We start from the raw sequence: 17558 nt of genomic DNA, 5'->3' as shown, positions 1-17558 counted from the left end.
TGAGATATGGATGGGGCCTGGTTTGGATGGAAGGGAAAAGAAGTGAATAAAAAAAGGCAAACAGGTAAATTGAGGGGATTGTTTTTGTATTGTAATTGTAATATTGTAAATTGAGTATGGCCAGATTGTCAGCCTCTTAAATCATGCATTTAGTATGCTAGCTGTGGCTTATCAGGAAATTAATAAAGAACTGTTGCTGTTGTTGTTAAGTACCGTCAAGTTGCAGGCGACTCATAGTGACCCTATGAAGGAGCTTGAGTATCTCTCATCCTCTCTCCAGGTTCATAGGGTTTCCGGAGGCAAGCTGTTGGCGGAAGTGGTTGCCACTCCTCCTTCCAAGCTTGTTTTAATCAGGGAGCTCCACCTCACTCTCTGTCAGCCATTAACGCATTTGACACACATCAGTGTCACAGGGTTCAGCCTCACAGGAAGCACAAGTTACCGCTATACAGCAACTTGTACACCAGGGCTATACGACTTAGTGGAATGTCTGAACAAAAACAATGACAGACAGGCCTGAGGGCCACAGATTAAAAGTCGCCCACCTTCGGTTTGGTAGCATCGCCTTCTGTCCACTGTATAATTGAATAAAAAGTAAATAGAGGAAACCTCTAAGAATAATCTACAGATGAAGGAATTTGGCTGTAATATTTGAACTGAGCCTATTTAGATGATCCCTTACAGACTAGAAAAGAATGACACCAAGATAACCTAATAAATCTACATGATAATTTCTGGGGATTTTGTGTGTGTTTTCTTCTCATATTGGTAATTCTATGAGTGACATTTTTTTTTTCTTTCACCATTTCGGCCACTTAACAATGAAGTGAGGGGTAGAATGAAATCACTGGTGGAAGGAAAATCACTGCCATAGTTTTGGGTTAAAGAATTTTTGCTATTATCAACCTAGTCTTCTATGCGTAACTTCTCAAAAGAATCTAATGGTTTGTTATCTTGGTTTCAATTCCACCAAGATTTTCTGAGCATGAGATTCCTTTAAAAAGCCTTGGAATACCCCATCTTTTCAGGATAGGTTAATGGTGAGAATAGTCCAATACAAAACATAATGTCAATGAATTATGAAACATACGCAATACCCAAAACACTATGTACATGAATGAAACACAATGTATGTGAATAATTATATGCCAAGAATAATATGGAGTTGGAAGGAAAGCCTTGGAATATACTTTACAGTGAAAATTCAAAGTGTAGCTCAGTTTTTATGACAGGAACAGTATTAGGAGAGAAAGTGGATTTTCATGTTCAGTTTAAAGGTTCTCAGTCTATTATAAAGAGAATCTGTACCTAGGAAATGTAAAGTTATTGTTGTCCTTACCTTAATGAGACAGAAAATTAGAATGAAAACTATCACTATTGCCGTCACAGATAATGCGAAGGAGACAATGTAGAGATAGTTATATTTTTTCTTTTCTTTTGTGTGCTGAAATACAGGAAGGAGAAAATAAAATTAAGAACAGATGAAAAAGACAACATCTATTCCATTCCCAACCCAACTTTTCCAAGTGAATCTAGATAACAGAGTCATAAAGTATCATTATTAAGGGCACTTCTTGTACAGTTTGTGTACAAACTTCTAGAATAGTGGTTCTATCCTTTAAATGAGGAAGCTGTGGTAGCTTAGTGGCAAAAAGCTGTGCTGTAATCACAAAGGCATGTGGTTTGAGTCCACCAGCTGCTCTGTCTGGAGAGAGATGAGCAGTCTCCTCCTGTGCAATTAACTGCCTCTGAAAATCCACAGGAGGGTCAGCTGTGGGTCGGTTCCTAATCAATGATACACAACAACAACAACAACAACATCCCTGAAATGAGCCAAGCGGGGAGATGATAGTCTTAGCTCGTCACTTGGCTAAGGTGAGCTATGGAGCAGGAGCATGCGCATTTCACGCGCAAGTCCTAAAGGCTCACGGAAAGGTCTGGGACTCATCTTTCTGGAGATGTTCTCACCTTATCTGTCTCCTGCGCTTTTGATTCACTCCGGATTTCTGTGTCTTCCTTATTTACAAGGTTAGTTTTCCATTGTTCCGTGTCTGAGCCTGTCTTAGCCATCTTAGCTTCTTGCTGCTCATTCAGAAGCTTTAACAGGAGGCCTGTTCTGGATAGGAGCTTGGCACAGGCCAGCTGTGCTTCAGGCTGAGAGCAGTCCATTTTTAAAGTCCGGACAACATGGGAAAGCAGGGTCCTCACATCGTTGTTGGGGATGACAGGCTGTAGCTCTTGATTGAGCTGAATTTCATACCTGTCCCTTTCAGACAGGAGCATTGGGATATTGGAGTCTTCAGACTTGGGGGGTATGTCAGTACCTGTGTTATGATACTCCCACTGAATGTCACTGTTTTGTGTAACAACAGAATCAGCAAGGGAAGGCTTCCTGTGGACAGAACTTTCAGGTCGAGTTTCAGTTAAAACAGTGTTTCCTGGCAAATTCAGATGTCCTGAAGACAAAAAAGAATTTTGTGGAGCTGAATTGATGAGGCTCTTAACTGACAAGGAAGGCAATGTTTTAAGCATCAGATTCCGGGGCGAATCTGCCTTTCTGAACTTTCTCTTCTTTTTCATCTCACGCAAGTGAGATTTATGGTAGATGTGTGATTTTGGGGGATATGCCATTTGTTGAGGAGCCTTCATATTTCTAACCATTTCACTTGCATCTTCTAAAACATAAATGGGGTTGGCCAAGTCTTTCCCATGGTTTCCAAGCTTGGCTGGGTCTTCGGAAGAAGGAAAGGAGGAAGGCCCGCCCATTCTATGTTTTTTCAGCCAAGAAGCGATTGCTGCCTTATTTTCCTTGTTGAATGAAGGCTTCATATCAAAGGAGATCTTCTCTGTCCTCCTTGGTTCCTGCACTTTTTGCTGTTCACTGTGAGACAGCTCACTGAGGGCTGGTCTCGTGGGCGCCATTGCTGTGGGGGCGCTCTCCATTAATTGCCTGGATTTGTGATGCCCCCTGATGCTCTGCCTCTTCTCCATAACATGTGGGACTCTCTTTCTTTTCAGAATGTATATTTTACTCGACTTTCTCCAAAGTTCTGTTTGCTGAGGCTTTGACTTTAGGCTTTCCACGTGCTGAGCACTTCTTAAATTCTTTTTACCTAGATAGCGTTTAAATTTGTCCCCTGAAAAGTTGGGTTGTATAAGAGTGGAAGGTTTTTCTTTTTTCTTCTCATCAATATTTTCTTGAATTTTTGCATCTATAAAATTTTCCAAAATATAGACATCCTGCAATTTGTTTTTGTAAACTGAATTGTCCAGAGCAGGCTTAAGAGGTAATTCGCCTTTGTCATTCTTCAAATCAGTTGAGACCTTATTTCTGTGTGGATTGTTGGTTAAAAGCAGTTTAATGACTGGTGATAATGCCAACTCTGTATCTTTAAGATTTCTCTCTGCGAGATAAGGCAGCATGTAATTTAGTGCATAAATGACATTATTTTTGTCATGAAAGTCTAATTGTTCTTTTAGGAGAGTTGACAATGTGACACCACTTCCATCAGAGAGTGGTTTTTCTGGCTCAATAGTCAGCTCAGTGCTGTGACTCTTCTTCCGTGCTTTCAGTGCCTTCATGAATGTTCCGTCTTTAGCCATTCGAAAGGCTTCTTCACCTGTCAAAACAGAAGAAACTGTTTGATAATGAAAGATTGATGAGACATGTTTTTGTGAATGCATAGGCAAATCCCAGATGAGAAAATTAGCAGTCAACAACCATTCGAGTGCCATTTAAACTCAAACATAAGTTATAACGAGCAACAACAGTGTTCTAGTATGAAAAAGTGGCTACCTACTTAGGATATTCCACAACGTGAGAAAGAGTGATGGCCTAGTGGTTAAAGAGCTGCACCAAAAACCTAAATGCATACAAGTTCTAATCCATTTTGTATTCCAAGGAAGAATTATGAGCTTTCTCCTCCTGGTTGTTTTAAAGCCTCAGAAATCCTGTTTAAGGATCATTTAGGAGGTAGTTCTGATTTAAAAGCATATAACAACAATGCAATTAGGATGATATAGCCTTAAAGGAGAGCACACAACAACAATGTATTTAGGATGATATAGCCTTTATGGAGAGTGGTTAAACACTCAGTTACTAACCAAAAGACTAAAAGTTTAAAAAAAAAAAAAGACTAAAAGTTTAGCAGGTGAAATCCACCTCCCCCTTCATCAGAATAAGATGTGGAAAAATACTTTCTTATAGATTTATATCTTTCCAGCAATAAGCACTTTTATATTTAAACATTTAAATAAAATAAAAAAAGACATATTTGGACACACTGTTTCCAGGATTCTTCTATAAAAACTTTTGCTAAACACATTCAGTAATGATCACTGGGCACTATGCAGTTGGTGGTGGTGGTGGTGGTTAGTCGCTGTCGAGTATGAATCATATTGAGTATGAATCATAGTGAATTTATTTAAAAAAGATCTAGCCTAGCCTAGCTTATCCAACAGAGATCTACTCTGCCCTCTCCTGGGCCAACCTCACAATCTGTGACACACTTGAGCGCATTGCTGCAGTCACTGTAGTAGTTGACCTGGTTGAGGGTCCTCTCTTTAACTGTCTCTCCCCTTTTCTGAGCATGTTGTCCTCCAAGAATCAGCCTCTCCTAGCAACATTCCCAGTCGGGGAGAAAAAGAGTCACCATTCTTGCTTCCAAGGAACAATCTAGCTTCACTTTTTATTCCAATACAGTTCTGTTGGTTTTCTAAGAAGACCATGATATTCAGTACCCTCTTCCAATGCCACAACTCAAAGGCATCAATCAGAATACTGATTGGATAGGTATGCAGAGAGGACACAACCTTGATTCATGCCTTTCTTAATTTTAAATCATGCAGTTTTCCTTTGCTTTTATGCTGCACAACAGCTTTTAATCTAGGCATAGGTTTTGCATGAGCAAATTTCCATTCTTCTCAATGTTAGCCATGTTGTTGTTGTTGTTGTTGTTGTGTTGGTGAGTTGTATGTGACTCATAGCAACCCTATGTACCACAGCTCTGAACACTGGCCTATCATGAGGTAATCTCATTGTGTCTGACACACCTACTCCCATTACCCCAGCCAGTCAATTCAATGTAAGCAATTATCCTTATTTGTTTAACAGACCTATTTACTTTCTTTCTGGTTACCTAAGTTTATAAACTTAACATCATATATTAAAAACAAAGTTGCTTCCTAAAACTGCCTTGAGCTTCTTCAATATGTAAAAATTCTGTATTAAACCAATTATATTTCCTTTATTTCCCCCATTTCAATGTTGTATCCTAGATTTCCTAAAATCTATTTTCATGTACTTTGCTTTATTCAGGTGGCTGTTTGATGTCACTATCCTCAGTTACTGATTATGTTAGTTTCCTTTCTGGAGGACTCTTTTTAATAGTTATTACAGGACAGATCTATGGGCTAGATAGTCCCTTAATTTCTCTTTATCTGGGAATCTCTTAACTTCACTCCCATTTTTGGTTTTGTTTTTTTAAAATTTTTTTTTCACTCCCATTTTTTAATGAGAGTTTTGCTGGGTATATTATTCTTTTAAGACTTTGTATATATAATTCCATTGCCTTCTTGCCTATATAGTTCTAGAGAGAAAAATGAGCACTTACTCTTACTTAGACCCCTTTGTATAAGATATTTTGGTTTTTTTGAACTGTTATCAAAATTTGTTATCTTTCATTTTAGAAAGCTTAATTATAATATATCATGGTATATATCTCTTAGAATTGAACCAAGATGGGATTTGTTAAGCTTCTTCAATTTAAATCTTGTCTTTTACAATATCTGGAAAGTTTTCTGCCATTATTTCTTAAAATTTTTTTTTCTGACTTGCCTCATTCCTTTTTGAACTTCCATATTATATTGTTTATTGTTAATATTATAGTTTATTCCTTTTCTTGATAAGTGTCCTGCGAAACTGTTATGTCCTGTTCTGTTCTCTTTGTTCTTTCCACTTGTTCTTCAAAATGCATAACCTCAGTTTTGCCTTCTATGGCACTGACTCTTTCTTCCACTGCTTCAAATATTTGCACATTCTTTCATGGTGAAGTTTATTTCTGCTATTTTATCATAAAGCTCTGGAATTTCTAACCGTTTTTTTTGTTCTTGTTTGTTTTCCTGAATTCTTCTAAAACAAGTTCTGTATTTTCCTTTATTTTGTTGAGAACACTTAATACTAGTTTTTTGACCTTTTTGTTGGGAATTTCATAGTAATATATGCCTGAAATATTGGGCTTGCTTTTCATTGGAGGATACACAGTCACAATGACTTCAAAACCTCCATATGTTTGACAGTTCCGACTAAAAGTTTCTTGTCATAATTTGTCTTTTCAGTAAGTGACCTCTCAGGCAATCCCAATTCTCCACTGCTGCTAGAAGAAGTTAGAGTCAGCACTATGGACCGACGGCTTCACTTGATCTCTGCTGCCCCTTAATGGTATAGACTTGGAGAAACTGGATGGCTGAACAGTGGAGGGACCCTGATTAATGTAGCTCAACATGCATCCTACCACCTAAAGGCTGGTGCTGTGGTTGCCTCTGATGTCTGCCTGCATTCCTCACATGGGTATGTTCATTCCAGCACTGACCTCCAAAGCAGCACTGGCATTGAAGGAAGAATTTAAAAATAGCCTTGGAGACAGTTTGCTACTGAGTGACCTTTCCTCTGCACACTGGAGAAAATTCTAAAGCAACCAATATTGTTCCTTGACCATATGATATTTCCTGAAATATTTCAGTGTCCACCAGTTTTTTTGGGGACAGTAATTCTATATTTCCTCCATCTTCTTTTATTGCCTCCAGGATCAGCCAAGATTTTCCCCATTGTATCTCTCTTGTATTTAACTCAAGATTTGAGTTTGTTTTTCAGTTCTTTAAGTTTGAGAAATGCTGAGTGAGTGCTTACCATTTTATTCTCCAATTGTAGGTCTCTGCAAATTCTCCTGTAATAGTTTGCTTTGTGTTCTCTGGTTGCCCTTTAAAACCTTCTGTTCAGCTCATTTACTTCAACGTCTCTTCCCTTGGCTTTGGCTTTCTGATGCTTTAGGGTAATTATCAGGGTTTCTTCTGACATCCATTTTCGTTTTGTCTTTCTCTGTCTTTGTAGTGACCTTCTGCTTTCTTCATGGATGATATCCTTGATGTCATACCACAGCTCATCTGGTTTTCCAAAATTAGTGTTCAGTGCTTCACACATCTTAAGATGACTTATTTTTAGGTGAAAACAGTCATCTAGTTGGTATACCCAAAGTATTTTAATAGACTGTATAAAGTTCTGGAGTTGGAGAACAAAAAGGGAAAAATTCACACAGCATTTCTCAACTTTAGATAACTTAAAAAAATTAATTGCACTGCTGAGAGACTCTATGGGAAACAACTTGAAAGACTCAGGAAACGTCACAAGAAGATGAAGGGATTAAGCAGTCATTGTATTGAAAATAATTGATTGTCACTATTCTGAGGGCCTAGGGTGTGCAATCCCAAAAGCATTTGGTTCAAATCCATCAGTGCTCTACAAGAGAAATCGGAGCTATCTCCTCCTATGCAATTTATTGCCTCTGAAAACCCAGTGAAGGGTCAGCTATGAGTTAGTTTCAAGTTGATGGAAACAACAACAAAACAACAGTGTATGATAGAGAGTTAATGGTGAGCAGGAAAGATTTTAAGCTGCACTGAGGCACTGGGGGGCTGGGGGGGGGAAAGCCCCAGGATCAATGGGATACCAAATGACATGTTTCAACTAACAGATGCAGCCCTGGACATGCTCATGAGTGTGTGCCAGGGAAAAAAAAAAGAATGGAACATAGCTTCCTAGCCAATTGACTAGAGGAGATCCATGTTGGTTCCCATTCCCAAGAAAAGGAACCATCCACTGACAGAGAACTATCACAATTTCAAGTGGCATTTGGAAGAGGCCATGGCATGAGGAATATCATTGCTGATAAAAAATACATATAGGCTGAAAGCAGAAAATATGAAAAGAATGTATATATGTATTTTATTAGTGATGGAAAGGCATTTGACTGTGGATCACAACAAAATATGATTAATGCTAAGAAGAATGGGAATTTCAGTACTTTATTATGGTTATATGAAATCTATACCTAGACCAAGAAGCTGCTGTCTGAACAGAGCAAGGTAACACTGCACTGCTTAAAAATCAAGAAAGGTGAGCATCAGGGATAATTATTTCTCCATACTTACTCAATCCGTATGCTGAGCAAATCATTCAAAAAGCTGGACTTTAGGAAGAACAATGTGGATCAGGATTGGAAGAAGACTCATTAACAACCTATGCTAAGTAGATGACACAGTCTTGCTCTCTGAATGCGAGGAGGACTTGAAGCATTTGCTGCAGAAGATCAAAAACTGTAGCCTTCAATATAGATTCCACTTCAACATCAAGAAAACTAAAAAAACCTCACTACTGTGTCAATCCCTTTTGGCCTGGAGTTAATTATGTTTAGAATGAACATTCTTCTAAGTGGTACAACACTGGTCAGTCACTTTGATCTATTGAGGTAACTGGAGTTGCCGTGATACTGAACTCTGTGACACTAGTGTGTCAAATGCCATAATGGTTACCCATGGTGGATAGTGTTTGGTGGAGCTCCCAGATTAAGACAGGTTTGGAAGCAGAAGTGGCATCCACTTCCTAAACAGTATGTTCTGGAAACTCTATGAACTTAGAGAAATGACAATATTTACAGAACAGAGTTCAAGTCTTTTGTTCATAGGATTGCTATGAGTCTTGCTCTAATCAATGGCACTTAAGAACAATAACAACAACAGGCCCAAGAGGCAACTTCAGGTAGATGAGAAGAGACTGAAATTGTCAACAATTTCATCTACTTGAATTCACAATCAACACCCTTGGTCCCAGCGGTCAAAAGATCAGGACATGTATGGCATTGGGAATGTTGCCTGTCAGGGACCTCTGTAAAGTCTTGAAGAGCAATGGTGTTAGTTTAGGAGCAGTGATGTCAGTTTAAGGACTAAAGTCACCTGATTCACACCATGGTCTTTCCAGTGACCTGCTCTGCATCTGAGAGCTGGATAATGAATAAGGATGACATAAGAATACATCTCTTCCAGTCAGCTGCCCAGGTAGCTACCTTCCACATTTTCTGGCACACACTCATGAGCATGTCCAGGGCTGCATCTGTTAGTGCAGACATGTCAGTTGGCATCCCATTGATTTCAGGGGCATTTTTTTGTAAATTCCTTTGAACTGTATGTTGGAGAAGAGTGGGGAATATCCCATGAACTGCCAATAGAACAAACAGTTATGTCTAGAAGAAAGTACAGCCAGAATGCTCCTTGGAGGCAAGGACACAGAGCTTTGTCTCACATACTTCGGGCATGTTATAAAGAGGGGCTATTCCTTGGAAAGCAACATCATGCTTGGAATCATGAGAGTCACAAAGGAGAGGAAGACCCTAACAAGATGGATTGACATAGTAATTGTAGCCGTGGGCCCAAGTATATCAGAGTTGATGAGGATCACACAGTATAAGACAGGTTTCAGATCTCATGTGGTTCTCCACGAGTCATACTCAACTTGATGGCATATAACAATAACAACATCATCCAAGTGGTGAAGGGATTTTTAATTTGCCATGTTTCATGCCTATATGAAAGGTCAAGAAATCTATAGGGTAATATGGTTTCAGGACAATCATTATTTGAAGTCCTAACTACAGAAGGGAATAAGCAACTTTTGTCAGAGGTCTACTTGTCTTCCTTTCATTTCATATCTAATATTTCTCCCTCAAGAAACTAGTAAGAGCCTCTGAATGCACATAAGTCAAACGCACCACGGTGTAGTTGTGTTCTCCTCCAGAAGAATGGAAAATCTTGTGAGTGGTGGTGAGGGTCGATGGAAGAGTCTGAGATTATAGTATAGGAGGAGCATGGGCTTCTGGAGAGCTCAGCATTGGGGAAGGTAACCAGGGCAGCAGGCTGTGGCACTCAACACTGCTGCTCTTGGTTTCCTTCAACTATACAAGGATTTTAAAAATGTCTTTTCTGGTGACCTCTGGGAAAGAAGAGAATAACACAAATGACAAGGAAGTAATATGTGTATAAGTAGCAAAGCATTATTATTGTTCCATATCAATGTTAGAAATCCATGTTCTGGCTCTCTGGATGTGAAGGTGTCACATCATGGAATTAATGAAGTTAGTGCAAATAAACTTTACTCATAGATAAAGCATGAAAAAGATCTGAGTTTTGTAGAAGTGAAAAAAGCCTTGACATTCGGAACATGTTCAGAGTTGGTAAGAACGGAAGAGTCTTCCCACTTGTTAGGAAAACTGGACAACAGCAGTGTCTTCTTCGTAAACTCAAGGCTACACACCAAATTTATCAAGCATTGTCACTGTTACTCCTTTATAAAATAAAAAAACCCACCAAACCAGAAGAACACACAAAAGCAGATCTATAGCTGTCCTAACACAGGGGACACTTGGGACAGAATACAGTACTTATGCAATCAGTTTACAAAACTATAATACATTACACAAAAAAGTTCTCATTTGAGGGGTAAAGCCCATGCAGAGAGCATTGCACATACTCTGCAATATTCCTTTTATCCTTTCATTTTCTTCACTTGTCCTTTATACACTGGACTTAATTACAATATTAGTTGACCCACCAAACTGAGACTCCAATCTGTAGCAAGGAGCAGTTCTTACAACTAGTTCTAGTGGGACTCTGAAGGAAATCAGCGAATAAAAAGAAATAATTTACTTGTTGGTTTAAAATTTATCTTAACACAACTGAGACTCACCGCAGAAGATGCTTTGCAGACATTCACTGTTGCAGCTCATCTTGACTGTATTACACACAACTTCAATGGTGCTTTTAAATTGGCAAAGGCAGCAGGCAGGTCGACTTGGTAAGATCCTGGAAATGGAAATAAAGACAGTTACAATAATGGTAAAAGGGTTACTTGACTAGTAAAATAAGGCCAAGCCACAGACCTAAGAATGATTTTTATTGATTGTTAATTTTTGTAAAAAGACATGGAGTGGAACAGATGCTCATGTGACTATGTCTCCATGTGTAATTCAATAATACTAGGTGCAGTTTTCACCATTCTTGTTGTCTCTACCCACTTTGTTTCACCAGCATTAAGTATTACTTAGATTTTCTGTTTCCTAAACATTTAATCTAATTTATAATGAAAGTTATCAATTTGATCTCAGCCATACAATCCTTTACTAATTTACCAAATTGTTATTTAAAAATTACTTCAGGGAATAATTTTGGTTTATGGTTTCAGGATTTTTCTCAGAGTGACATCTTTGAGGATTGCACTAATCTCAATAGGTTAAGCCTGTATTCGGTAAGAGTTTGAAATTCTGTTCAACAATTTATGTCATTTTGATCAGAAATCACCTCCTAACTCTTCGATCAAATCATCCTGGGATAATAGCCAATGGTTTCGTGGTAATTGAGGAAGTTGTACATAAAGGCAGTTAGATCAGCAATTCAATACCAGGAAGGGATTTTTGGGACGTATGTCTTGGCCAGTTGGATAGCCAATCTCTGCTCTTAAATATTGTAAAAAGTTCAAGAACAAGGAGATGTTCCCAACAGAAACATATGGTTGGCAGTGTGTATGCCTGTTAAAATAAAGGGATGTGGCAATGAATTGGGTGACAGTAATTTGTAGCATAATATAAAAGTATCTCCTCTCAGAACAATTTAATCAGGATTTGCAATAATGAACTCAAAGATGGCAATTGATTTATCTAATCTTGTTCCTGAGCTTGGTGTTACATAGTTATAGAAAATATCAGCACTTTTCATTATCTACTAATGATCATAAAAAGAGAAGATAGAATCTTACTACTTTGGATAGATTAAGTGAACAAGTTGGTTGAGTATGAGAACTTTTACTGTCTGGAGAGGGTCATCATCTCACCAACAAGAGAAGGGTCAACTGTGTTGGATGCTATGGGAGGTTGAGGAATGACTAAAGGATTTGACATGGTGAGGACAGTCAAGGAAGTGACCTTTCAAAAGTGGTTGGAGGAAGGTGCTTCCTCTACTCCCCCAGCAGCCCTGTGCAGAGCTCCAGAGCCTCCTCCCCTCCATGTGGCTGGAGCCAGAGGTACCTGTGGGTAGAGACACCAAAGTCCCTGGGACCTGGGGCAGCCCAAAGGTGATGAATAATAACTAGCTCTTTAAGTCTGCAATAAAAAATGGCCTGCAATAAAAGAACATTGCAAAAAAATGGGAAAGAATACAGAATGGGAAGAGTAAAAAAGTTGAAAATGTAGAACCTGAAGAATTTGTGGTAGAAAAAGTGTTGGACAGATGTTTAGTGGCTGAGAAGGTGGAATATTTCCTCAAGTGGAAGAGATTCACAGATGCCAACATACTTGGGAACCTGAAGAAAATCTAGATTATCCAGAATTGGTTGAAGCATTTCTGTATTCTCAATAAGCTGGTAAAGAAAAAGATGGCACAGAAGGGTAATCATTATCTGACAGTGAATCTGATGGTAGCAAATCAAAGAGGAAAAGGGACGCTGCTTCATCAGAGGTCTTGATACTGAACGAATAATTGGTCCCACAGACAGCAGTGGAGAATTAATGTTTCTCATGAAATGAAAAGATTCAGATAAAGCTGACTTGGTGCTGACAGAAGAAGTAAACTTGAAATGTCCTCAAATTGTAATTGCATTTTATGAAGAAAGACTACCTTGGCATTCTTGTCTAGAAGATGAAGTTCAATAATTGCATGTATTGCTATTTATACACACACACACACACAAAAAAAAATCTGGGACTTGGTTTTAGATTTATAAGGGAAGAAGGCCTACATTCTAATGGAAATCAAGGGTGTTTTTTTTTTCATTTTTGTTTTGAAGTAGTATTGGGGGTGTTATTTGAACTTTTTCTGTTTGGATTTTTTTTTTTACATCGATGAAATTAGTTGCTTGGAACAAATAAAAGCTTTCTGTAGTTGCATCATTTGTCAGAAAAATACATGTCATGGTATATAATTTCCTCTGCATTAAACTAGAGAACAGCTTTTCTAAACATCAGAAATTTTTTTCATAACCATTACTGAATCAGAACCTGTGTTTAACCCGTAATATATGCCTAAAGGCCATTCTGGAGTTCTGTTTTATTTGTTTTTGTGTGTATATTCATAAATACATTTGTAATTTTTATTTTCTTTCTCTTTCACCAAAACTATTTCAAACAAAAATAGCATTTCACAAACATGAATAAGTTGATGTTTCAGGATTACAGTCATTCTGATTGGCTGAAGGTATAGATGACTTCAAGTTAAATGGGAAAAAATTTTAAAACCATGTATTTTCAAATAAAATTATCTAATAAGTTGTACTGTCTAAAACATGTATATCAAAATCCCTGTCTGTCTATTCATATTTTTCTTAAAAGAAAAAGCTCAACCACTGCTAAATACTTTACCCAGGGAAGAAACGTAGCAAATAAAGGTGTGCTTTAACTGTTAAGTGGGCATCTGTTTCTTTTAGAGAGCTGCTACTAAGACAAGATACTTGTGCTGTATTGACTAAAATATCTTAATTCATGGAATGTCTGAGACTTACTGGTAAAAACCTAGTATGATGATTACAGATGTTGCAGTTTGCTGGCAATATGGGTGAACAACCTTGTAATCTAAACTACAGACCTGCATGATTTTCTTTACCCCAGCCCATTTGTTAAAATGAAGGTTGAATTTTTTTAGTATTTGAGTTACTGGTTCACCTGAAGCCAGTAAAAAAAACTTTAGTAATCAGAATGTTAATCCAACTGTATACTGTTTACTGTAAATAACTGAACAATTGTTTCATATTTCTTTTTTTTTAAAAAGTGGTTGGAGCAAAGTTCTAACACAAAGGCCTCTTTCATGTAAACCACCCCCCCTTACACACACACACACTTGACTTTAGTATAATCACACATCTCAACTTAGTTGGATGTACTGAAGAGCAGATGGCACAATTTAAGCTACAGTGACTAGAGAGGTTAGAAGGATAATTGATGTCTTTGCACTGAGGTGCTACAGAAGAATATAGAATATACAATGGATTGCGAGGAGACCAAACATGTTCATCCTAGAGATGAGAAACCAGGCTGCTTCACAGAGGGAAAGATTCTAAAGGCTCGTCTGACATATTCTGGGCATACTGCAAGGAGGGACCAGTCGTTGGAGAGGGGCATTATGCATGGAAGGGTGTAGGGACAATGTAAGATAGGAAGATGCTGGATAAGATGGATTGATTCAATCACTGGGGTATTAGGGGTGGTATGTCAGAGACAATAAGGTTGTAACAGGATAGAGCAGGGTTTAGGGCTGTTGTACATATAGGGTTGCTATGAGTTGCAAGTGACTCCACGGCACATAACAACAGCAATAACAACAAACTGTGTAATAGACTATCATGACAGGGCTTTGTAAAAATACTGTTTTAAGCTACAAATAAATATATAAATAAAAATTTCTAAGATACAAAAGCAGCACAAGCCATAATGTTTGTATAACCTAGAATCTCGAAGGAATTTCTCCTGTGTTTTGGCTTTTTTTCTCTCTCTCCCAGAATTTACATAGTTGTATAGCCTTTCTAATTAGGTTTGTGGTCCATTTTGAGTTAACCTGCATATATGACATAAGCTAAGGGCTGGGTTTATTTATCTATTTATTTGTAGTTTAAAACAATATTTTTCAAGTTCCTCAGAATTTAAAACTTCTACTCTTCAAAAGACACTTTCAGGAGAATGAAATGACAAACCACATCCTGTGAGAAAATGTTCATAACACTCTTATCTGAGAGAAAGATATGTATTCAGAACATAAAAAGCATTTTATAACTTATTAAGATAAATTATCCATAAAGAAATAGCAAATAAGCAGGTATCATCACCAGCTATTGAGAAATATTATTGCTCACCTGCAATTATATGACTGGGGGGTTTTGGTGGCTTGTTATTGCTGTGTACCATCGAGTCTGAACCGACCCATAGCTCACCCACTGGTGAGTTTTCAGAGTCAGTTAATTGCATGGGAGGAGATTGTCCATTTTTCTCCTGAGGAACTGGTGGAGTCAAACTGCAGGCCTTCGGGAAGGCAACACCGCTTCTTGCCACTAGGCCATCAGAGCTTGTGGCAAGGAATTTTGCTGCCGACCTAAAGGCATGTGGTTCAAATCCACCAGGTGCTTCTCTCGAGAAAGATTAGCAGTCTTCTGTGCAATTTACAACCTCTGAAAACCTTCTGGAGGGTCAGCTGTGAGTTGGTTCCAACTTGACGTGAGTAACAGTGACAACAATATATAGACATTATGTGGTTGTTTAGGGCTTTGAGTTGGAACTGACCGATAGCTAGGTATTAATAGTATTGGTGTATTTGCACGGAGAAAAACGTAAAAAAAATCTTTCTTGTAAATGATTTTCAACTTGGAAATGGTTGGCATTTTCCAAAAGATGGAAATGAAAATACGAAGTAAAACGTGTTCAGTTCCATCATTCATACTGTTGAGGATGCACAAAACGCTTTGCCATTTTGGAAAACAGTTTAGTGATATCTTTTAAAGTTAATTATGCACTGTATATGTGATAACAGAAATTTCTTTCCTATCCAAATGTAGAAATAAGCCCGTTGTCTATCAGCTGATGAGGGGGCAAACTGATATATTCATGTAACCGAAACTGTTGTTGTGTACTCTCAAGTCAGAACTGACGCACAGCTGGCCTTCCACAGGGTTTGCTGTGTACTCTCAAGTCAGAACTGACCCACAGCTGATCTTCCACAGGGTTTGCAGAGGTAGTAAATGGCACAGGAAGAGATTAGCCAGCTTCCTCCTGCATTGCAGACAGTGGATTTGAACCTTGTGACTTGTGTTGCCAGCCCAGCTCCTTACCATTACCAGAGCACTCTAGCTAATTATGGAATACGACAAAAAGAAATTAAATACTGGTAGATGTAGAAACATGCACACATCTCAAAAGGATTATGCTAAATGGAAGGAGATAAATTTAAAAGACTTAATAGATTTACTTTCTAAGACATTCTGGGAAAAAAGGCAAAACCATTAGGACAGAAATCAAGTAAGAGTTTACCATGAGAGGGCAGCAAGGGGTGGTGGATGGCAAAGAGGCACAAGGGGGCTTCCCAGGGTAATGGAATATTCTCATCTTGATTGATTGTTGTAGTCGATACTTAATTATATACATTTATTTATTTTTTTTATTTTTAAAAAGTCAGTCAAATTCAGCAGTCTGGTGTTGTGTACCAATTGTAGTTGCAATAAATGTTAATAGCTTCTGCTGACCCACTACTATCAGACCAGCCAATTGTATACATTACAATGAGAAGTCATTGAAATGTATATTTTAAAAGGGTAGGTGGCCTTAGTAGCAAGAAGCTGTGCTGCAAGCCACTTAGCAGGAGAAGGATGGGAAGTCTCCTCCTGTGTGATTAACTGCCTCTGTAAACTCACCAGAGGTTAAGCTATAGATTGGTAAATCAACAACAGCAAATTTAATGTAATTAGACTTCAATAAAATGACTTTTAAAGTAATTTTTAAAATAAAAAAAATCTTCCCACTTACGTTAAAAAAAAAAATCGAAGAAAAAAGAGACTTACAGATTTTGCAATTGAAGCATCACTGGGAGGATGTTCTCAACTGTCTTGAGGGACACTTGTGTTGCTCCCAAGTCTCTGAAGGAGAAAGCCCACATGTCCATAATATGAACATGATATGAACATAAAACTTCTCAACTTTAAAAGTACTTAACAACAGATAACTACTTCAATTTTGGGTTTTCTGTAAAGTAAACCAGACTAAATTATTTGCCACAGAAGTACTTCTAGAATATTCTTATTAAAGAAATCGTACATTATTTGCAGTATCACATTAAAAATATCTGCACAGAAGGGTATAATTTAGAGACTTTTACCATTGTCACACTTTAAATTTTCATGTGGCATTAATGTCTTCTGACTCTTTGTTCTCTTCTTGTAGAAAGACCATAATCTCTTCTTTTTTTAAAAAAAATTAATCCTATTTTTACATGTATCTGCAGGTACTATATCCCTGTGTTCTTCAACACTGCTCTCCTTTTGTCTTGACCAGTTCCATCCTTTAATAACCAAACTAATTATGACTTTTGACCCTAAATACAAAATATTTAATATTTGAAAAAAGTGAAAATGAAGAGCCATTTCAAGACTTAAAAGATTTTTGCAATACTTACAAATAATTTAATGATGGCAATTTATAAAGATATGGATCTTCAATAGTTGTCAGAGGGTTACGATTGAGAACTCTAAGGGAAGAGCAATAAAATCAAAATTATTTGCATTCTCAATTATTTCTGTGGATGTTGATATTCATTTGCAGGTGTTGGGGGGCAGAATGTATGGAACTTGTAGGAAAAAAACAACACTGTTTTCTGCATTTAGTTAGAAATCACCCTTGTTGTTGTTGTTGTTATGTGCCGTCGAGTCGCCTGCGACTCATAGCGACCCTATGTACAACAGCCCTAAACTCCGCTCTGTCCTGTGCCAA

General features: G+C 37.8%; 1 protein-coding gene across 1 annotated transcript in view; it reads right to left on the bottom strand.

Annotated features, from left to right (window-relative positions):
• Nucleotides 1-1339: 1339 nt before the first annotated feature.
• The window catches only part of LOC102851281 (leucine-rich repeat-containing protein 37A2-like), a gene marked incomplete at its 3' end in the record, with an annotated part of 46642 nt that continues 30423 nt past the window's right edge, over nt 1340-17558 (bottom strand). The window contains exons 6-11 of the mRNA XM_006889492.1: nt 17245-17316; nt 16634-16708; nt 10793-10908; nt 3491-3620; nt 1969-2266; nt 1340-1444 (exon numbers count right to left, since the gene is read on the bottom strand). Coding sequence (XP_006889554.1) covers nt 1340-1444; nt 1969-2266; nt 3491-3620; nt 10793-10908; nt 16634-16708; nt 17245-17316 — 796 coding nt within the window. The remainder of the gene's footprint in view (nt 1445-1968; nt 2267-3490; nt 3621-10792; nt 10909-16633; nt 16709-17244; nt 17317-17558) is intronic.

The sequence above is a fragment of the Elephantulus edwardii genome, unplaced genomic scaffold (assembly GCF_000299155.1).
Source record: "Elephantulus edwardii isolate Elephantulus edwardi_28Jun2011 unplaced genomic scaffold, EleEdw1.0 scaffold00077, whole genome shotgun sequence".
NCBI classification, from domain to species: Eukaryota; Metazoa; Chordata; class Mammalia; order Macroscelidea; family Macroscelididae; genus Elephantulus; species Elephantulus edwardii.
Note: the sequence above shows the minus strand (reverse complement) of the source record. Positions and strands in the feature narration are given on the sequence as shown.